The 18,781-nt window shown below is 43.1% G+C and overlaps 1 protein-coding gene across 1 annotated transcript; it reads right to left on the bottom strand.

Annotated features, from left to right (window-relative positions):
* Positions 1 to 12,676: 12,676 nt before the first annotated feature.
* LOC141808911 (ADP-ribosylation factor-like protein 4C) lies at positions 12,677 to 14,359 on the bottom strand. Its single transcript, XM_074695689.1, has one exon. The coding sequence runs from the start codon at positions 13,783 to 13,785 to the stop codon at positions 13,207 to 13,209; it is 579 nt and encodes a 192-aa protein (XP_074551790.1). The 5' UTR covers positions 13,786 to 14,359; the 3' UTR covers positions 12,677 to 13,206.
* Between the last annotated feature and the right edge of the window lie 4,422 nt (positions 14,360 to 18,781).

Below are 18,781 nucleotides of genomic sequence, written 5' to 3'. Positions count from 1 at the left end.
TTTTGGGTTTGGTCGCTGGGGACAATTCTGTAGGTCCTAACATGCTAAGTATGCACACCAATTTTCATTTATGTAACCTCTATAAGGACCCCTCTTTGATAAGTCTTTTAGGGATGCAGTAGAGACATTTTGCAAAACTCCTGGATGAGACCAAGAAAGTTTCAACATTTTTCACTGGGTCTGATGTATTTGCAAAGTTTCCTGAGTTGGGGCATGTGTAAACCTTCAAATATATAATTTTGATTACATTTATTCCATGTATGACATTGGGCCTGAGCACCAGGTAATTAACCAGTTGTACATGTTAAATTTAAAAGTGAATTTTCAGATAATGTTGGATCACTTAAGTTTCTTTTTGGTATTTTTAATCAAAAAACGAAATTTAAAGGTTGGATATCAAAACTAGGCATGGGCAAGGTTTTAAAATTAAGAGGTGTTGAAGCAATCTTTGGGTGAGAATGCAGGCTGCTCTGAACAGCTTGTTGGAAAAATCCCTTGAGAGTTCAACAAGATCTAAATGAGGTTAGCTCAAGTTATGACATCACCAGTTGGCAAATCTCTTTCAAACTCCAATGAGAAACATGACCCTTAATCAAAGCTCTGCTTTAAAATGCTGGAGAGGTTTTAGAGCAACGGGAACCAAATTTAGGGTTTTCAGAGACACCTAGCTGACAAAAGTCAAGATTTCCTTTGTGCTGTGAATTTTGCAAAACCCGTGAAAAATAAGCATAAAAACCCTTCTTTACAGCAGCTATAAAAGACAATGTCAGTGTACAAAGTCACAACAAGAAAACAATGTGATGCCATGAAAGGGGTCAGCTACTTCGCTTTAGAGAGCTGTATGGGGAGTTTCAGCTCATTGTCAGTCCGGTACAAAAGCGTCTTTGTTAAAGCCTGCTTTTAGGTCTTTTTTAAGAGAGAAAGCTGTCAAGACAAAAACTGAACAACAGCTGCCTGCTGTATAACAGTGGAGGAGACCAAAAACAGAGCTGGAAATGACAATTTTGAAGGGGCTAGATTTTGGATTTTTAGATTAGAGAAATGTTGTACTGGGGAAGTTTGGGTTGACAGGTAAACAGGAAGTCACTGTTCTCTAAAGTTTATAGCCACTCTTCGAGTCTAGCTTTTTTTCTAAATAAAGCCCTTTTCATGTTTTATTTATTTATTTTATTTGGTCAAGTGTCAAAAAGACAACAAAGATGACAAACAAAGATGTCAGAAGTTGAGTAAATGCTCTCCACACTTCAGCCAAAAAAATGTTACCACCAACCGACTCGAGGACAGAAGGCTGCTCTGTCCTCCCACTGTATGAGCCAAGTGACCACACATGCACGTATGCAAACACACACACACACACACACACACACACACACACACACACACACACACACACACACACACACACACACACACACACACACACACACACACACACACACACAAACACAAGCTCAGACTAAGAAAATGACTTCCCTTTCTTTTAGCTTCCCACTCTGGAGGGTGAGGATGAATTATGTATTTTATCAGATGACAAAAGGCTGTCAGAGTCTGAATAATCAGCAGAAGCTGCCGGCAGACATCCATCATCTGTGGAAACAACACATGCAAGCTCATAGAGGATTGTGAACCTTTTTTTTAAAGGTGCAAGCAAATACAAGGGTTAAGGGCAGATGGATCAAATAGGTTTCATTCAAATCAATCTGTCAACTTGCACAGGATCCCTACTGTGTCAGCACATCTGCGTGGCTCATCTGTTGTGTTGCGGGTTATACACAGCCACCCTAATTTTGATTTTTGGCTTGACTACGACAACAAATGGACATACTGAGGGGAGCCAGACCAGGAGACAAACTTCTTGGAAACTTCTTGGTGTCTCATGACTCCAGATCTCTGTCAGTCATGCTACTTGTTGGACTGAAAACGCAGCCAATGGGAGTTGACGTATAGTCAGGACGCAGCGCAGCAGAGCGCAACGCAACAGAGCGCAACGCAACAGAGCGCAACGCAACAGAGAGCAACTCAACAGAGCTCAATGCAACCGATCGCCACGCAACAGAGCGCAACGAAACAGAGCGCAACGCAGTGCAACGCAAACACAATAGACTGTAGACGTATTTGGTGTATTTCAAGTGTTATTTTGAAGGCACTGCTATGGTAAACTGGCTCATTAACCAGCAAAGTGAAATTATATCAATCTGGTCTCTCTGAGCTTCTAAAACAATAAGGTATAGGCTGAAGTAAAATGTTAGGGGCGTCAAAATGTCACCAAAGAAACGAGTAACCTCACCACGACTGTCCATTGTTTGGAGACAGAGAATTGTTGATCTGTTAGACCATCAGCCCTGAGCAGGTGAAATCCACTCTCCTCAAAGGGTCTGAAGATTGTGATGATCCATTTTGTGTTCTATTTGTGTTTATTCTCCATTAAAAGCACCTCTATCATTTATAAAGTGAGACGTTTGATAAATGAGCAGCTCTATAACTCCGCTCTGAAGTCAGTCTTAATAATTCTCAGCGCTCCTCCGGAGACCGAGCTGAGCGAGATGAATGTGAGATGAGTTTTGTGTTGGTTATGAATAAGTCAGCCCGGCTTTGAGGTGCTGGCTTTGATGTGAGTGTGAAGAGATGGGTCGGGGTTATCTGGGAGTCAGAGTGGGCAGATGAAGGTTTGTTAAAGTGGATCAGTACAGAGGGAACCCCCAGCCTCCCTGCCTAGCCTGCACACACACACACACACACACACACACACACACACACACACACACACACACACACACACACACACACACACACACACACACAGACAGAGTCACACACACAGACACGTAGGTCTTACTCCTGCTGGGGAATCATCTTTCACATTCAGACTTTTTGTTGCCCCAGTTTTTGTTTTCTCTCTGAGCTTCCTCCCACTCACAGTCTCAGGGCCTCTTCATCCTCTCTCCTTGTTTCTGTCATCCTGCAGCTTCCTGAGACTCTGACAGTATCTGCTGTTATCTCTTAGTGTTTGTTCAGTTGTTTTCTGAAGCCTGGAAATAACTCTGCTGCTCTGATTCACAAAAGGAATGCAGGAGTAGTTTATTTCTATCTTCACTACCTACAGCACGGATTAGGAATGAAGCAGATATCCTGGATGCTATTTGGACATCCTTGCACCCAAAAATTGATTTACTGACTTAAGGATTGACTGTATGACCTAATTCAACATTGATTAACACGAAGCTTTCATTTAAGAGTTAAAGGCTGAGTAGGATTGCTAGTCTCATGACTGTGGCTGCTGAGCAATCCTCTCCTCTGAATATCTCTCAGCTGACAACAAGACAAACCCACAGACCTCCTGGGGGGCACCAGAAACCTCAAAAACTGGTTCCATAAAAGTTTGAATCTGCATCTGGATCTGCTTTAGACTTAAGGACATGACCCAGGAGTGGCATTTATGCATATTAACCTTCTAAATTCAGTCTAAACTCTTCATACCATATGAAAACACAACATCTTGAACATGAGACTGTTTTGGTACCAAGGGCTCTGAATCTAGCCGACATCCACAACAACACATTCACACCACCCAGAGTGTTTATGAGCCTCTGTCCATCTAATGGCTTTATGGCCTGTTTGTGACACACCTGGTCCAGTGACCCACTTATTAAGACTCTTTGATCCATTACCTCTGCAGGTGTGGCTTTACAACCAGAGGGGCACAATCCACTAACGGCTCCATGACGAGGTCTGTGAGGTTTATTGTGGTTTAGTTTTTCAAACAGACTCTGGTAAGATCTATCACTATCTCTGCTCTCTAAGCCTCACAGCTTCGGTATGTTTGACCTTTCTGAGCCTGTAACAGCTGGAATAAATTGTGTAACTCCACATCAGATCCTAACCGTATGCTTTTCTTTCTCGAGGATGACCTCCTCCACTTCCCTCTCTGTGATTTCAGTTCCTGATGTTCTCATCTGTTTCTCTAAATAACCCCCCTGAAATGAGAAGTGTGTTCTTCTGTGTTTGCTGTGGTGACATGTGACCCTGACAACCAAGGTACAAATTCTGAATCTGGCTGACATGTGGGAAATCACTCAACAAAGACGTTACTGTCACCGCCGTGTCACTGCTGCAGAGGTCAAATTGTCCGTTCAAACACAAGTGAAGCAAAGAGAATCGCTGACTGAAGACAATCTGCTATTTACATAGTTTGTTTCAGAGAACATTCTTTACATACTGGAGATGAAACTCCACCATTCTGAAATCACATTCAGATCTCCCCTAAGCTTTTTCCATAAAGTCTTATTTTTAATCTCAGTATTCCATAAACCTGAGTTAAAGCATGCTTAGTGTGAATGGCATTCTGAATCTCATAGTAAGAGTTGAGATATGCTGAGATTAAGGCTATGTCCACATGTAACTGGGTATCTGGGAAACTGCATATATTTTTACATGCTAATGCCTGTTTTACGTCACCAAAACAATGTTTTCTGAAAACTCAAGCCAAAGGGAAGATTTTGGAAAACTCAGGTTTCATGATTTTGTATTGACGCCGGCAATTAGAGTTTTTCAGTTCTTAAAAATCACAGCTGAATGATGGGGGCTCATGCTGTTTGGCTGGCAGGGATTTTACGTCTGAAAAACACCACCAAATATGGGTTTGAATTTTGTTTTTGAAAATACCTGGTTATGTGTGTACAAGGCCTAAAAGTCAGAGTTCTGAAATGCTAAGATTAAGAGTTTTATATATAGCGGGAATGCTGGGATTATAAATCAAAGTTCAGGAATGCTAAGATTAAAATTCAGAAGATAGAGGTCAGGGTCAGTTTTTTCCAAGCCCGGATGATCATGGTTTTCATCCTGATAAGTTAATCTCGAACAAGTTCCTGGTCGAGTCATTTACTAATAATTTCTCATTGAACTGTTCTCTGTTTGATTTTAAGATTACTCTTGATAAATTCTCCTAAGAATAAGGCCCTGTTCACACGATAATGTTTCATCTGAAAATGCTAAAATGCAGTGAAAAGAAATCTGCGTTTACATGGAAACCAGGGCCGTAGTTGGCGCTATAACTGTCTTGAGCATAAGCAGCCTTTGTAGATCTCCACCATAGCAGAGATGAGCCGATCACCTGATGTATTGGCGAATACCAAGTGCAGAAGTGGAGCAGCAGATGCACATTTTGTTGAAAGACAGTCAGCAGTTCATGACGATCATGACATCGGTGCTGTTGTACTGTTGTACACGCTCATGCACAGCGGGGGGTGAAGTCAGTTTTTTCACTGAAAATGCCGGCTTACTGTTTACATGGCAACAGTGTCGGCAAAGTTTCAGAAAAATTCCACTCTGGAGGCCGTTTTCAAAAGTTTGCATTTAAGGTCAGCTAAAACATCATTTCAATGTAAACACAAGGCCGAGATGAAAAAAACTTTTTCGTTCCACCCTAAAACCGTTGTGGTGTAAAGGACCCTAAATAAATCCTGAATTTTCCGAACGTTGAAGTGTTTCCAAAGCAGGATCAAGGCTCCAGGACTACAGACTTGCAGGTTTTTTGCTGTGGAGCTTAAACTGTGCAGGACTTGACTGTTTCTCTGCAGCCTGTTAGCTGAGGGGGGAGGGGAGAGGTCAAAAGTCAAAGCACACTGAGGCTCAGCCGGGCAGAATAAACACAAGCTGACTTCTACTGCTAACTGCCCTGTGTTTGTGCTGAACATTAACTGTTAAATGTTTTAACAGATTGAGAGTTAAGCTACAACACACTCTCAAACACACACACACACATACACACAAAAACACGCTGTCTGAACCTTTACTACAAAGTGTTTGGACTAATTGATGATTTGGGATAATGAGCAGCAGGACAGTTTTCATCTCTCTCCGCTGAAACCTCAAACGTCCGCAGCTTTAATCGTCCTAATGAAACACAGGAGGGAAGCTGCTCCTGATCACAAACCTGTCCAGTTTTACGTACCAGGCGGATCTGGGACCTGTTAAAGGAATACATGCTGCCTGTGTTTTGAACTTAATTTTATTAAAGCACATCTAAGGAGAAGAAAGGGCTTGTTAACATGGAGCAGCAGCATCTCATCTGGAGATGAAACAAAACCAAAAACACCAAATTTAACAGCATGTCACGTTACGAGGAGGAAAACAAATTCAACATGTGTTTTTAACTAACTCTGCTCTGGTAAAATTAAAGATATGTGGTGCAGAATCCGGGTTACATTCACCCTTCAGAAATATTCTGACCCTGATAACCTTCCTGATCCCTCGGCTGATTTAAACAAATGTTGTCAGTGTTTATCTGTGTGGTCTTCTTGTCCCTCTCCTCCAGGGTGACACACAGTCAGAGTAAACTGCTGACTGGTGGACTGCTCGTCTCCTGATCGTCTCAGAGTCAGAGCTGTGTTTCTGATATGAGCTCAGAGACGAAGTGGTCAGCTGCTCAGACGTGGAAACAGCTGCAGCTTTGTTTGCTCTGATGGAGTTTGTGTGATTCTGCTCAGTGTGTCTGTGGATGGAAAGTCTGCAGGAGGAAGACTTTGACTCATCGTCTCTCCAAACTCTGGGTGGTCATGCCAACAAGGCTTCCCCGAATGACTCATCTCTGATCTGATCTGTCATAACTCTGAGGAAGATGTGGTTACTTTTAGGAAAACCACCTCCTGAAGTTTAGACTCAACAAACATTCAAACAATGATTTCTTGAAGCTCAGATGATGAGCTGCGAGAGCAGTGAGAGAAGATCATGCTCTGTGTCTCCTCGATGTGGATCTACAACCCCCCCAATAATCTCATTCCAGCCTTTGTCTCTATGCTGACAGTTTAGGCTGTTGCCATGGCAGCGTCCGGCATGTGAGAGAGGAAAAGCACATTAAAGTATCAAAACGTGCAACTCCAAGCTTCACACCTCGTCGATGATATCAAGAAGTCATTATCACCTCTGAGCACAGAGGACAGGATTATTCCTCCCTGCATCTCTGCAAAGTGCTTTCTGCTGCTGGAGTGTGTGTGTGTGTGTGTGTGTGTGTGTGTGTGTGTGTGTGTGTGTGTGTGTGTGTGTGTGTGTGTGTGTGTGTGTGTGTGTGTGTGTGTGTGGTGATGGTTGTACCAGGATGAATGGTGCAGACTTGTAGCGTCCCTGAAGGCTTTGTCTCCTTATACAGTCATGTTTGTGCTCACAGACTAAACTGCAGCAGGCGACACATTCTTCAGTCTGCAGCTTGGAGTGAACGAACACAAGAGAGGAGGAAACTGCTGCTTCTGTTTCATCCCAGATCTATGAAATAGCAACATTTATACAAATACAAGCACCGTATATCTCAGGATGATGCAATTAAAGGGACTTAGAAAATTTATCCTGGAAGCAAAGCTGTACAGTAGAGGTCAGTAACATGTGGAGACACCTTTTTGGGATACCTGTTATATTGGAAATTTCTAGGTTGGGCCCATAGACTGAATGAAACATGGACGAAGCATCCGTGACATCACCCGTCTGTTCCTGAAACCGTGAAATGAAGCCAATCTGCGGTTGCAGCCATATTTGCTATGATGCCTGCTGTGAGTTTTTCTTCGAGCAGCTACAGGGTGCCCGGCGGTCACATGACCTGAGCTGTGCCTCTGATTGGAAAGTCAAATGATCCAAATAACTTTTAAACCGCAAAGATAGAAAAGAATTCACTCACCGTACAGTGATTGCTGATAGCAAAATCAGCGTTTTAGACCAACGCCGTTTTTTGAACCAGGCTGTCAATATGCTTTTTAATGCCTTAAAAATCTGTTTTTATGGTAGAGTGTGTACATGATTTCCGGTCTTTCTGCAGCCAGCCTCAAGCAGATTCTCGACCAACAGCGACTTTCAGCACTTCTGCATAGGCTTCATTTTTACTAACCGGATGTTGCCCCTTGGTTGGGCCTAGCCCAAGTAAAAAAAGAAGCCTCTAAGTTGGGCCTAGCCAAAGGGAGAAAGAAAGGAGACAGTCCTCTCTCAGTCAGCTTCATTCAGGTTAGCAGGTTACACAGTGTGACCGACAAGACTGCATAATTGTGACCTTAAAGATAGCCTCTGAGGCCATCAGCCTAAGCAGTGCAGAGTACGCTGTCCTGAAAAATTTCCTAAAACAATGAATTTAATTTTTGTCCAGGAGTGCATGTGTGAAAAAGGCTCCAGAGAAACTTCTGTAAGTGCCAATCTGTTCTGATGCTGCAGACAGAAGCTCCCCACCCCCACTCAGAGAGGTCTGTGCAGTTCTATACTGTTCAGAAAACACACTCTCTCACACACACAGAATGTACAGTGAGGAGGAGACAGTCATATATAGGTCATGCTCTTGTTGTTCTACGACTCCAACAATGCTCAGTTTATCACTCGCCTGAGCAGCAGCTGCAGGAGGGAGTGAGCTGATCAGAGGAGACCAACCCTTTCCGTCAGAAACCGCAGACACTCAGCGATGAGCTCACTTTGATTAGATCATCAAGCACACAGTTCAGAATTAAATCAAGTTTCAGTCGTGTTAATCTTCAAAAGGAGATATTTTCCAACAGTTGAACAGCTGTCATTCGACTATTCACCTTCCTCATTCTCCTGCATTGGCTCCAATATTTAACAATTTGCTTGGTTGCAGCAGATTTTGAAGTAAAAGTGAAAATGTAAAAACTTTAATCTTTAGATTTTCTGAGTCAGTTCAAGCCCCACCGGTTGGTTTGCAGACCCACCAGGCCGAGCCTTGGTGTTTCCACAAACACGGAGGCCTCCGGAGACAATAAAAGAGTGAAAAACAGAGCAGCCTGTTCAGCCTGAGAGCTTTTACACTGTCAGCTTATTATCTTTTAATTTCTGCAGTGATTGAAGCAGCACAAAGACACGCTGCTCTGTAATCAGCAGTTTGTTTTGCTCCAGCAGAGACGCCTCTGTTCTTCTCTAAGAGGATAATTGGAGAGAAGAGGGAGACACCAACAAAGAGGGGGGAGGGGGAGGAATAAAGGGAGGAGAGGGAGACAGTCTGCAACTTATTCTGACTTTAAGCCCAGAGGGAAACAAGAAGCACATTATGTTGGGTTTTTCTCTTTTAGTTTTCAGTCAGGATGTTCCTTCTTTATTTTACATCTCTGCTGCCAGGAATCAGGGAGGTGCATCGCTGTCTTGCTTTTTTGACAGCAGGATAACTTGTTAAACTGATGATATTTTATCATTCACCTGATATGGCAGTCAAGTGTCGTGTCTAAGCTGTAGCCACCTGCCACAGGTGGGGCTGTAGCTCTGGTTAATGTCTTCTGAAAAGTTCGACTACCAGGATGTAAACAAACACAAATGACAGATATCGTCTTGGAGCACAGCATGGTTTTTGAGTAAGTTGATCTAACTTGTAAAATTTGGTTTATACTTAACGTGTCCACACAGCTTTATGCAGACAAATGACATTATTTTGGCAGCTTCGGTCTTTTCCTAAGGTGATAAATTTTAACGTCACACACCTCCAAAATTTTCTAACTTCAATACAGAGACGTGTGAACAAATAAGAGTCTGGTGCTCGAACTACAAAGCATACTGGCATTCATATGATTCAACACTCAGAGATCATCGTGATCACCGCTTGACAAACAATTCCCAGCATGAAGTTGAGGCCATACTAGACAGAGAGTAGGAAAGTTGAAGATGAAAGAAAAAAGTTGTTAACATTTGAGCGACTTGTTACTGTGGTAGGAGTACATTTGTGATACACTGCCCCCTCAGTTTAGGTACAGACACCACATATAGTGTTTTAATGTTTATGTGGAAAGCATAAAGCCCAGCCTTAAGGGGGACAAAGGGCTGGATGGGGCTAGCTCTGCTAGTGTTAGCCACGCTCTGATAACTGATTTGACATGGTTTTCATGCAGAACTGTGAGTGGGTCCCAATCTAAGTCAAAACTGGGCTTAATTTGCCTGTTTTCTTTTGGTTTAGACTGCTCTATCATCTTTAAGAGAACTGTCAGACCATTGAGTGCCATGTTTGTTGACCCCAAAATCACATTTGAAGCAATTTTTGTTGTCTCATCAGAGTTTGTGGGCTGTGGTTGTTTGTGAATGAGTCTTGGTAAGGGGATTAGATTCTTGTTTCTGTTTGAAGCAGAAACTCTGTAATGTTTTGGGAGCAGTCATGTTGTCAGTCTTTAAAGCAGTCTGATGGCTAAGTCAAAGCAAAGTTAAGTTGCCCCTTTTCTGCCAACAGATTGCTTTTTGAGCCTTACTGCAACAAAACAACAACTGCTCAAGTCGTGGTTTTCTAAATTGGGGTTTCTCTTGATTTAATCCACCATGAGATGACTTTGTTTCCTGTTTGTGCAGCATCATCTTAAAGAAATGCATCTCTGGTTTCTGTACAGTTTAACTATCCCTGCAGCTTAAAGCAGAGACACATTTTTCTGGAGGATGTGTATATTTGGAGCCGTATTGGGTTTTACAGGACACTCTGCTCATGTGGCCATCCCACATTCCTGCAGCGGCTTCAACATTTTTCACGTGGACAATGCGTCAGATGAAGAAAGAAGGCGGAGCATCTTCATTAGGGTCGCCACTGAACGACTATGTAATAAATTTTAGATAAAATGATGATTCTGTGAGGTCAAGATAAACTTGGGCACATTTCCAGATGTTCCGGGATTGTAAGTGGTCTTTGTTAGCAGGGTTCAGCTGAAGTTTAATCACTACAGTAAACACACACTGACTGCAGATAATAAGGACTCAAATAGCTAGAACCATCCAGGAATGTGCTTCATTTCATAAATAACCATAAAGGCAGGAAAATTTACCCTGAAGTGAACCGCAGAATAAAAGATGCAGAACATTCCAGGCTGGCTTTTGGAAAGTTCTGCACATGAGGGTTTCCTGCAGGCACGAAATCTTCTTCTTTAAATAATTGATAAACCATATAGCTTCCTAAAAGTGCAGCATTGAAATAATGCAGAATATGCAGGCTGCTGTGAGATGCCATTCATTTTAACAATGTGGATTAGTCTTTGACACAAAGGAATGAGAGGTAGTGTGTTGCACCTCCTGTCAGAATAAACACTTTCAGCTGCTGGAGCTGCAGACGGCTGCATGGAGGGGAATCTGATTCCTAAATCTCTGAAGGGAGACTGGGCTGGTGCTGCTCTACTGTTGCTATAGTGATGGGGAGTCCTGAGATGACAGGACTTTGTGTTATTTCTTTCTTTATTTATTTTGGCTGCTGCTTCACGCTGAGGATCGCCACAAGCTTGTTTCTCTTTCATTACAAACACAGAAACACATGCCGGTGTTCCCTCAACAACATGTTAGAGGATGACTGCTGCAGCTGTGATTTATGCTCATTTAATTTCTGTAAAGGCTGTTGAGTTCTGCAGAGGGAGATAATATTTTATGTGCTAGTTAGAAGAAATGTTGCATGTAAACAAAAATACATGCTAGCAAGAGGAAAGCAGATCTTTGCAGCGCTTTGTTTTTTGGAGCTGTAACTAATACTTTGGATCACATTTTCAACATTTGCAGATTAAATGTTGATAAGAAAATAAATGTAGACATAGTGAACATTCCCGCTTGGAGCAGAAACCTGAAGCTCTTTAACTGCACTGAGCCACACATAGTGTTTCAAACAGCAGCTGCACAAGCAAACAGGCTTCCTCTGTCCAAAAATAACAGCCTGATAAAGTCTGCATTAATGAGAAAGCAGCGAGGAAGAACTGACAGAAGACAAACACCAACATACTGATGAGTTCTGGTCCGGTTTGTTGCTGCTGTAGACGCCACTCTGCACCGCAATGCAGATCCATAAATTTCACAAACGAGCTCCAGCTCTGCTCCGAGACTTTTAAAGGGGAATCCATGCAGTCAGAAACCTGGGCCTGTCCTTATTAGAGACTAACTCAGAGGTACAAAAGATGAAGAATCTCTTTGATAGATGAGTTCATTCTGCAGCAGAGGAAGCAAAGGTATTCTTGATTTTAACAAAGTGTACACACACTCTAGAAGTTTCAGATCTGCACTCTAAGTGTGAGACTGAAAGCTCTATCTCTGTAGGGGTTCTATGTGGGAGAGGACACTCCTAAAAGCCTCCATTCACAAATTTGGGATTTCACCCCAAAGCACAGAAGCAGCAGCTTTCTTATGCTGCTAGGAGTTTGTTCTGCAATTGCTCGACTTAATTTTGTTATTTTGGTGAAACGAATAGTGTGATGAATTCAAAATAAACACCAAACTCACAAAAGGATGCAGCAGTGGCTCTATGAGGTAAAATTACTGTTTTTGAATCAGAATCAGAGACACAAAGGCTGTTTCTGGTGGAAAATAAGCATCTTACTCAATCGGAGCTTTGCAGAAAGGAGATGTTTGAACATTTATTTTTACTCTACAGCCATAACGACCTGTTTTAGGACTACAGGATGAAGAAATCTGCAGGAGCAAATCTGTAATCTTTGCTTAGGAACCAAAATGTGGAAAAGTCAGGGCCTCTGCTTCGAAACACTACAGTTAACCTCGTGCATTTCAAAGATTGTTTTGCAATTGACCTTCTGCATGCTCCTTGTGACCTTTGACCTCTCCTTGAGACCAGTTTTATCCATACTGTTCTAAGTTTGTCTGGTTCCTGCATCCAAAGGGCCATGCATTTATAAATGAAGAACAGAAAGCCAAAAACTGGATTTTAAATCTTTTAATATTCCAAAAATACTTCAATTTTGGCTTCTTAGTACATAAACCACCTGATCAGCTTCTCTATGAATACAGTGTCGCTCTCTACTGTCTGTTAGGAAATAAAAGTGCAAAGTAGTGAACTGTGAGTCCTCAGTCCACCACGCAGAGTGAAAGGCTACTTCAATGCTCCAAGAAACAGTCGAAGGACATCCAATACTGATGTCTGTTTTAAAAAATACAACCAAAGAGCAGCGGGAACACGTGACCCGAGCCTCGTGCAAAATCAAACATGTGTCTCCACAGAGGGAGCAAAAACCATCAGAGTCCAGGGGCTTCTTCAGCAGCAGAGGAACAGGCCAGCCTGCTCCTCCTCCACCTGCTGAGTTAGAGTCATTTCAAGTTCGTAATAAGTCTTTTTTTTCTTTTCTTTTTTTGGTTATTTCATGTGTTTCAAACCTGCAGAGGCATCATTCAGCAGCTTCAGAGTCACACAGCTTTAATCCAAACAGGAGGATAAAAAAATCACTGCAGAGTAAACCTGTGGATGGTGCAGAGGTGACTCCTCAGAGTCAGCTCCTGTTACCGCTTTTTCTTCTGCTTCAGGGACTTCCTCCTCTTCAGGATCATCTCATATAGTTTGTCCATCCCCTCGTGCAGGCCCTCACCTATGATGGCACACGCAGGCTGGATGTGGTAGGTGGTTGACGGGGTGAGCTCGTGCAGAGCCAGCTGCTTCTCTATGTCAGCCACAGGCAGAGATTTGGGCAGGTCCTGTTTGTTGGCGATGACAAGCAGAGGTGTCCCCTGGTTCTCTGCGAACTTAGTCACTTTGTGCAACTCAGTCTTCGCCTCCTCGAGTCTGTCCACGTCCACAGAGTCCACCACGTAAATGATCCCGTCTGTGCAGCGACTATAGGACTTCCACAGCGGTCTCAGCTTCTCCTGCCCCCCTACGTCCCAGAAGTGGCAGCTGATGCCCTTCGCCGTGCCATTACTGAGCCTGATCTTTTCTGTGTTGAAGCCGATCGTGGGAACAGTGTTCACGAATTCATTGAACTTGAGTCTGTAGAGGACGGTGGTCTTCCCCGCAGAGTCCAGACCCAGCATGACGATGTGGAGGGACTGGAAGGCGGAGATGTTGGAGAAGCTGTTGCCCATTTTCAGCAGCTGATAGAGGTTAAATCTTCCCCACGTCCAATTCACAAAAAAACAGCTGACGTCGTCAGGTCGCGCGCATTAATCCCTGTGATGAAGGTGTAAAATTACCCAGGTATGGATCAGGCCTTCGTGGTGACGGATCGGCTCCGCTGTGGCCCTCAGCGTCAGAAGGGGACGCGGTGCGCCTCAGCAGGACGCAGCGCGCCGTTCATTAGTATTCTCCTCACGCGCTCACATCCATTTGGCGACGAGGAAGCTCCACAGTGAAAACACTCCTCAGGACAGAGAGAGGAGACCGATCACAGCCTGAGAGCACCTCTGGACCCACAGTCAGTCCTCAGAATAAAACAATCGATCCGTTTTGGCGCGCAGTCAGATCCACCTCTCAGTTTCTGCTCGCGCCCAGCTCCGGTGATCAAACCGGGAGAGCAACGTCTACGGAGCCTCCACAGCGCTGTCCCCGGTCCACGCTCCTGTCCGCGCGTTGCTGCTGCTGTTCTGATGTGAGGCTGAAAACACAAGACCGCAAAACAAGAGGCGGCCCCGCATCGCTCCACCCCGCCGGGACATTTGCCAATGAGGCAGCCTCACGAGCTGCTGTGCTGCTCCTGTTACACACACACACACACACACACACACACACACACACACACACACACACACACACACACACACACACACACACACACACACACACACACACACACAGGTCCAAACTTCCCCACTTTTTCTGCTCCTTATCAAACTTACATTGGATTAACTGATTTATTGTAACTTTATTGTAACTACAATAAAAAATCTCTACCTGTTAAAGTTTGAACGATTTCACAGAACACACTGAGTGTGTTAAGTCTGAGGATTCATTCTGAGCTTCTTCAGGAGCAAATGATGAACAACTGCGCCACCGTCTGGTACAAACGGCAGGACAAAATTTGTAGTTTTCTTGCTTCTTAGTCACTTGCCTGATTTGGATTTTCAGAAGTAGCAGAAATGTAGACCACAGTGGAAGATTTATTTAGAGGAGCCACCTTGATCTAAAAGTCCCTGGTTGTCCTGGTTGAAAAGCACTTTTTTCCCCCCACATAATTAATCTATTATTTTGTTGTTTTTAATTCCCTCTTTAACTTGTGTTGCTGAAACAAGTCATCTGTAAAGTTTTAGTCCTTAAAGTGATACACCAGACACCCACTGATTTGTCCTCCTGCAGCTAAAACTAGCATCATTCACTTCCTGCCTTTAGGTGGCCAAAAAAAAATCTCAGCCCTCCACTGCACTGACTCCGGACATGTCTGCCTCCTTAATCACTGAGAAGGTTGCAAACAATTCTCTGAGTCTGACTAGCTCAGTCAGACCCAACCTGCAACAGATGCCTTACTCTGCTCTTTTGCTCCTCTAAGTTTAGTCCTTGTCAAAGTCACACACACCCTTGAGCCTGGTTATGCATTACTGCCGCTCTACACTGTAGGTTTGTGTAGCCACATGTCATCACAGAGGAGTCTATTTACTCAGACTGATGTAAACCTTCACAAATGTGCACAGAGAAATTGAGAAAAAGTGTGACACCTTGTGGTCTCCTGTTGCAGTACTTTCACTGAAAAGATCTCATTCCTCCCTACTCCAACTGTGCAAACTGTCAAACTGTCTCCTTCAGCCAATGTCTGGCACATACTCTGGTAACTGGAGTCTGTATCAGACTGATATCTGGTACCAGGATCATATTGGTGCATCCTTAACTAAAAGTAAGAGTAATCTGTGGTTTTCAAAAAAGATACAATTTAGTATTTAGCTCCCATAGCAAAGGGCCCATTACACATAAATTAACTTTTGACTTAAACCTTGATTTTTTTTTTAATGGTACTATCATTTGCTCTGTAGCACTTTGAGATTAATAAAATGTAAAGTTCAATAGTACAATTAAAATAAAATGTATTATTATTATTATTATTATTATTATTATTATTATTATTATTATTATTATTATTATTATGTTGGTTTAGCTGGACTTTAACACTGCCAAGGTGTAGCTGCGCTGGAGCATGTAGGTCAATGTGAAAGGTGACAAAAAAATCAATAAATCAAAGAATATTTAAAACTGTCCTCTTCTTGGAGCCTCTGTCAGACTATCATGCTCTCACACTGTCATATTATCAATGATGATAAGCAAATAAAAAACAACCACTCATCTCTGTATTGTTAAAAAAAAACACATTTTATCAGCGAATTAGTAGTATATTACCATATTGTGCAAAAACCACTTTATTAAGTATTTTAGTGAAATTTGTGGGTCTTTGGCTTTCCTCTCAGCCCACAAAATGTGATATCTAATGACAAAACCTGCACTTAGTCGTGCTTGTGATTAAAATACTGACCTAAAACGAGCTGTTTGGATATGGGGATTTGCCAAAGTCAGCGATTCCCTTTTTTGACCAATCAAGAGCAAGTCTGACCTTGGTGGTCAGGTGGGTGAGGACAACTTGCTGGTTCTCAGGTGTGAGCTAAGAGGTGACGACATTGACCTGTCCTCCCATCCATGGTTATTGGGAATGTAAGATCTAGCTCCAATAAGGTGAACAAGCTAACTGTGCTAACCCAGCAACAGAGGGAATTCCAGAGGGCAGAGTAGCATCATGCTACTCACAGACATGGCCAACAGAGCAAACACCAGAACGCCACATTAAAAGAACTTCACCTGCTGTGAGCAGACAGGATACAGGAGACAGAGACTAAACAGTCCTGGACCCTGTGGAGGTGGAGGCTGGCTGAACTGGAGAATGATGAACAAGCTGTCATCATCTATTTTCTCATGGACCTTTTTTAACTGTACACTTTCATACTTTTGTTTTCTTGTATCGCTGCTGTGACTTTTTATCCCATCCCCCCAAACTCCCCTTATCTCTTGGCACCTTGGATTGTGAGCTGCTGTTAACTGCCTCAAGAGTGAACTTCATGAGTTGTAAAGTTGGAAAAACTGACCAACTTTGCGTGGACTGCAGGTTTCCACAGATAGTTTTTTTTCCCAAGCCATTGCATTCAAGAGACTTTGTGTGTAAGATTTTGTGTACTTCTCTGCAGAAACAAACTTTTTCTCCAGTAAAATGAATGTTTTCTTTCTGCCTTTTTCAACATGAGATTTCAACATGCAGAGGCTATGCTGTACTACTTCCATACACTAGGTGGCAAACTCCAACAACAAAACTTGTGAACTTATTTTTCCTCCCACAGTCAGCTTCCAGATGTTTTTATTTCTTCCCCTCAGACTAAAGTGAGGGGAATGTGAGATTTTTATTTTTTTAAAAAAGGTTTTTAAACCCCACTCTCTTCATCTAACTTCCTCTGAAATCAAATGAAGTCCATGCAGACAGACGTCAATGGCTGAGCGATATGCAGGGGTGATAATGTCAAAAGAAATGAGGAGATAAGTCTGAGCTTGTTCACAACATCAACAACACATACACACACACACACACACACACACACACACACACACACACACACACACACACACACACACACACACACACACAGAAAAACACTCTATCAAACACAGTTTCAGGAAGTGTCTGTGTTTCATGCACACACACGTTCAGTCTCTTCAGTTTCTTCTTCATCACTATTCCAGAGAGGATACTTGCAGGAGCACCTCTCCTCCTTCCTATACAAACACACAGCTCACACACATATAAATCTGTGCTCACACACACACTTTCATTTCAGTGTGTTTATCAGCCTGCACTAGCTCCCTGAAGCCTGATTCGTTTCCTGGATGTCATTACCGAGGCTGCAGAGGAGGAGGGAAATAAATAAGCTCCATTTACCGTCCACTGCTCCAAAAGTAGAAAAAGCATTCAGCAACATCCTCCTTTTTATATTGTTGGATAATGTTATCTTCACAGGGGCACAGAGGACCCATTAACCTCCACCCACTCAGGGGAGGTGGAGCAACACACACATCAACACAGACGGTGGAGGATGAGGGGTCTGATGGCCGTTCTGTGGGCAATATATGGCAAAAAACACACCGAGTTATTTCCTTTTCAGCGAAATATCACCAATATATCTGAAGTCACAGGTAGAAATACACCAAATATGTTTTACTTGGCTGTTTTTATTCAATAAACCTCCATCCATCCTGTGGCATAAGTATCTGAGAGTGTGAAGAATATATTTGAACTCATGGCTGATTCATGTTGCCAGGCGTGTTTCCAGAAGCATCTTCTTGTTCTCAGCAGGAGTTTTCTGATCTTCTGATGGGTAGGTCGGTTTTTCTTTAAGTCTGCATGTTTATTACCTCCTGTAGGCTCGCTGCAGCTCCTCCACGAAGAGTTATTTGAATTTCATGCTGCTCTTTCTGCAGGTTCAGAGACGTCAGAGGATATTAAACATTCACAAGAAGCTCAAAGTGGGTCATGTCTGTACAAACACCACTGACAGGACGATCTCCCCTCCATCGTGTCTGTTTATCTGCTGTGAGGAGTCTGGACTGTCTGTGCTCCATGTTAGAAAACTTACAGATGAAAGCTGGAGGGGTAGTTTGGGTGTTAGTGAAGTTTAGGGTGAAGAAAAAAAACGTTCCGATGAGATGAGATGTCCTCAAATCACATCCACACTGTCAAATAACCTGTAAGTGTTTCCTGATGTCTGGAGCCTCTCTTTTCTGTTACTGACAGAAAGAGCAGAGACGGAAAGTGCACAGCAGCCGTGGAGGATGAGTGATGAAATCGAGGTGTTTGTCTGTGAAATCGAGTGAAACGTGGAGGCCGACCGTGTTCAGGGCTGAGCTCACTTCAATCAGGAAGTCAGATTTCATTCAAACCCTGAAAATGAAATATCGCAGGAAGCGTCGTCCGTCCATGACTTTCATCTGATTTTCCCCCCGTGGGAGGATACCCCAGCATGCACTGGGGGGAAGAAGCAGTCAAAAATGGCCTGCTTATGTCAAAACTGAACAAGTGCTGGAATCTAAACCAGCAGCTTTTGAGTTTTGGTGAATTTGACT

This window comes from Halichoeres trimaculatus, unplaced genomic scaffold (genome assembly GCF_033239565.1).
Source record: "Halichoeres trimaculatus isolate MK-OKI-2021-1 unplaced genomic scaffold, fHalTri1.1 fHalTri1_scaffold_19, whole genome shotgun sequence".
Lineage (NCBI taxonomy): Eukaryota > Metazoa > Chordata > Actinopteri > Labriformes > Labridae > Halichoeres > Halichoeres trimaculatus.
The sequence above is the reverse complement of the archived record's forward strand: the minus strand, read 5'-3'. Positions and strand labels throughout refer to the sequence as shown.

Coding starts and splice junctions, on each gene's coding strand:
- LOC141808911 (XM_074695689.1), bottom strand. CDS start 13,785: ATGGGCAACAGCTTCTCCAACATCTCCGCCTTCCAGTCCCTCCACATC.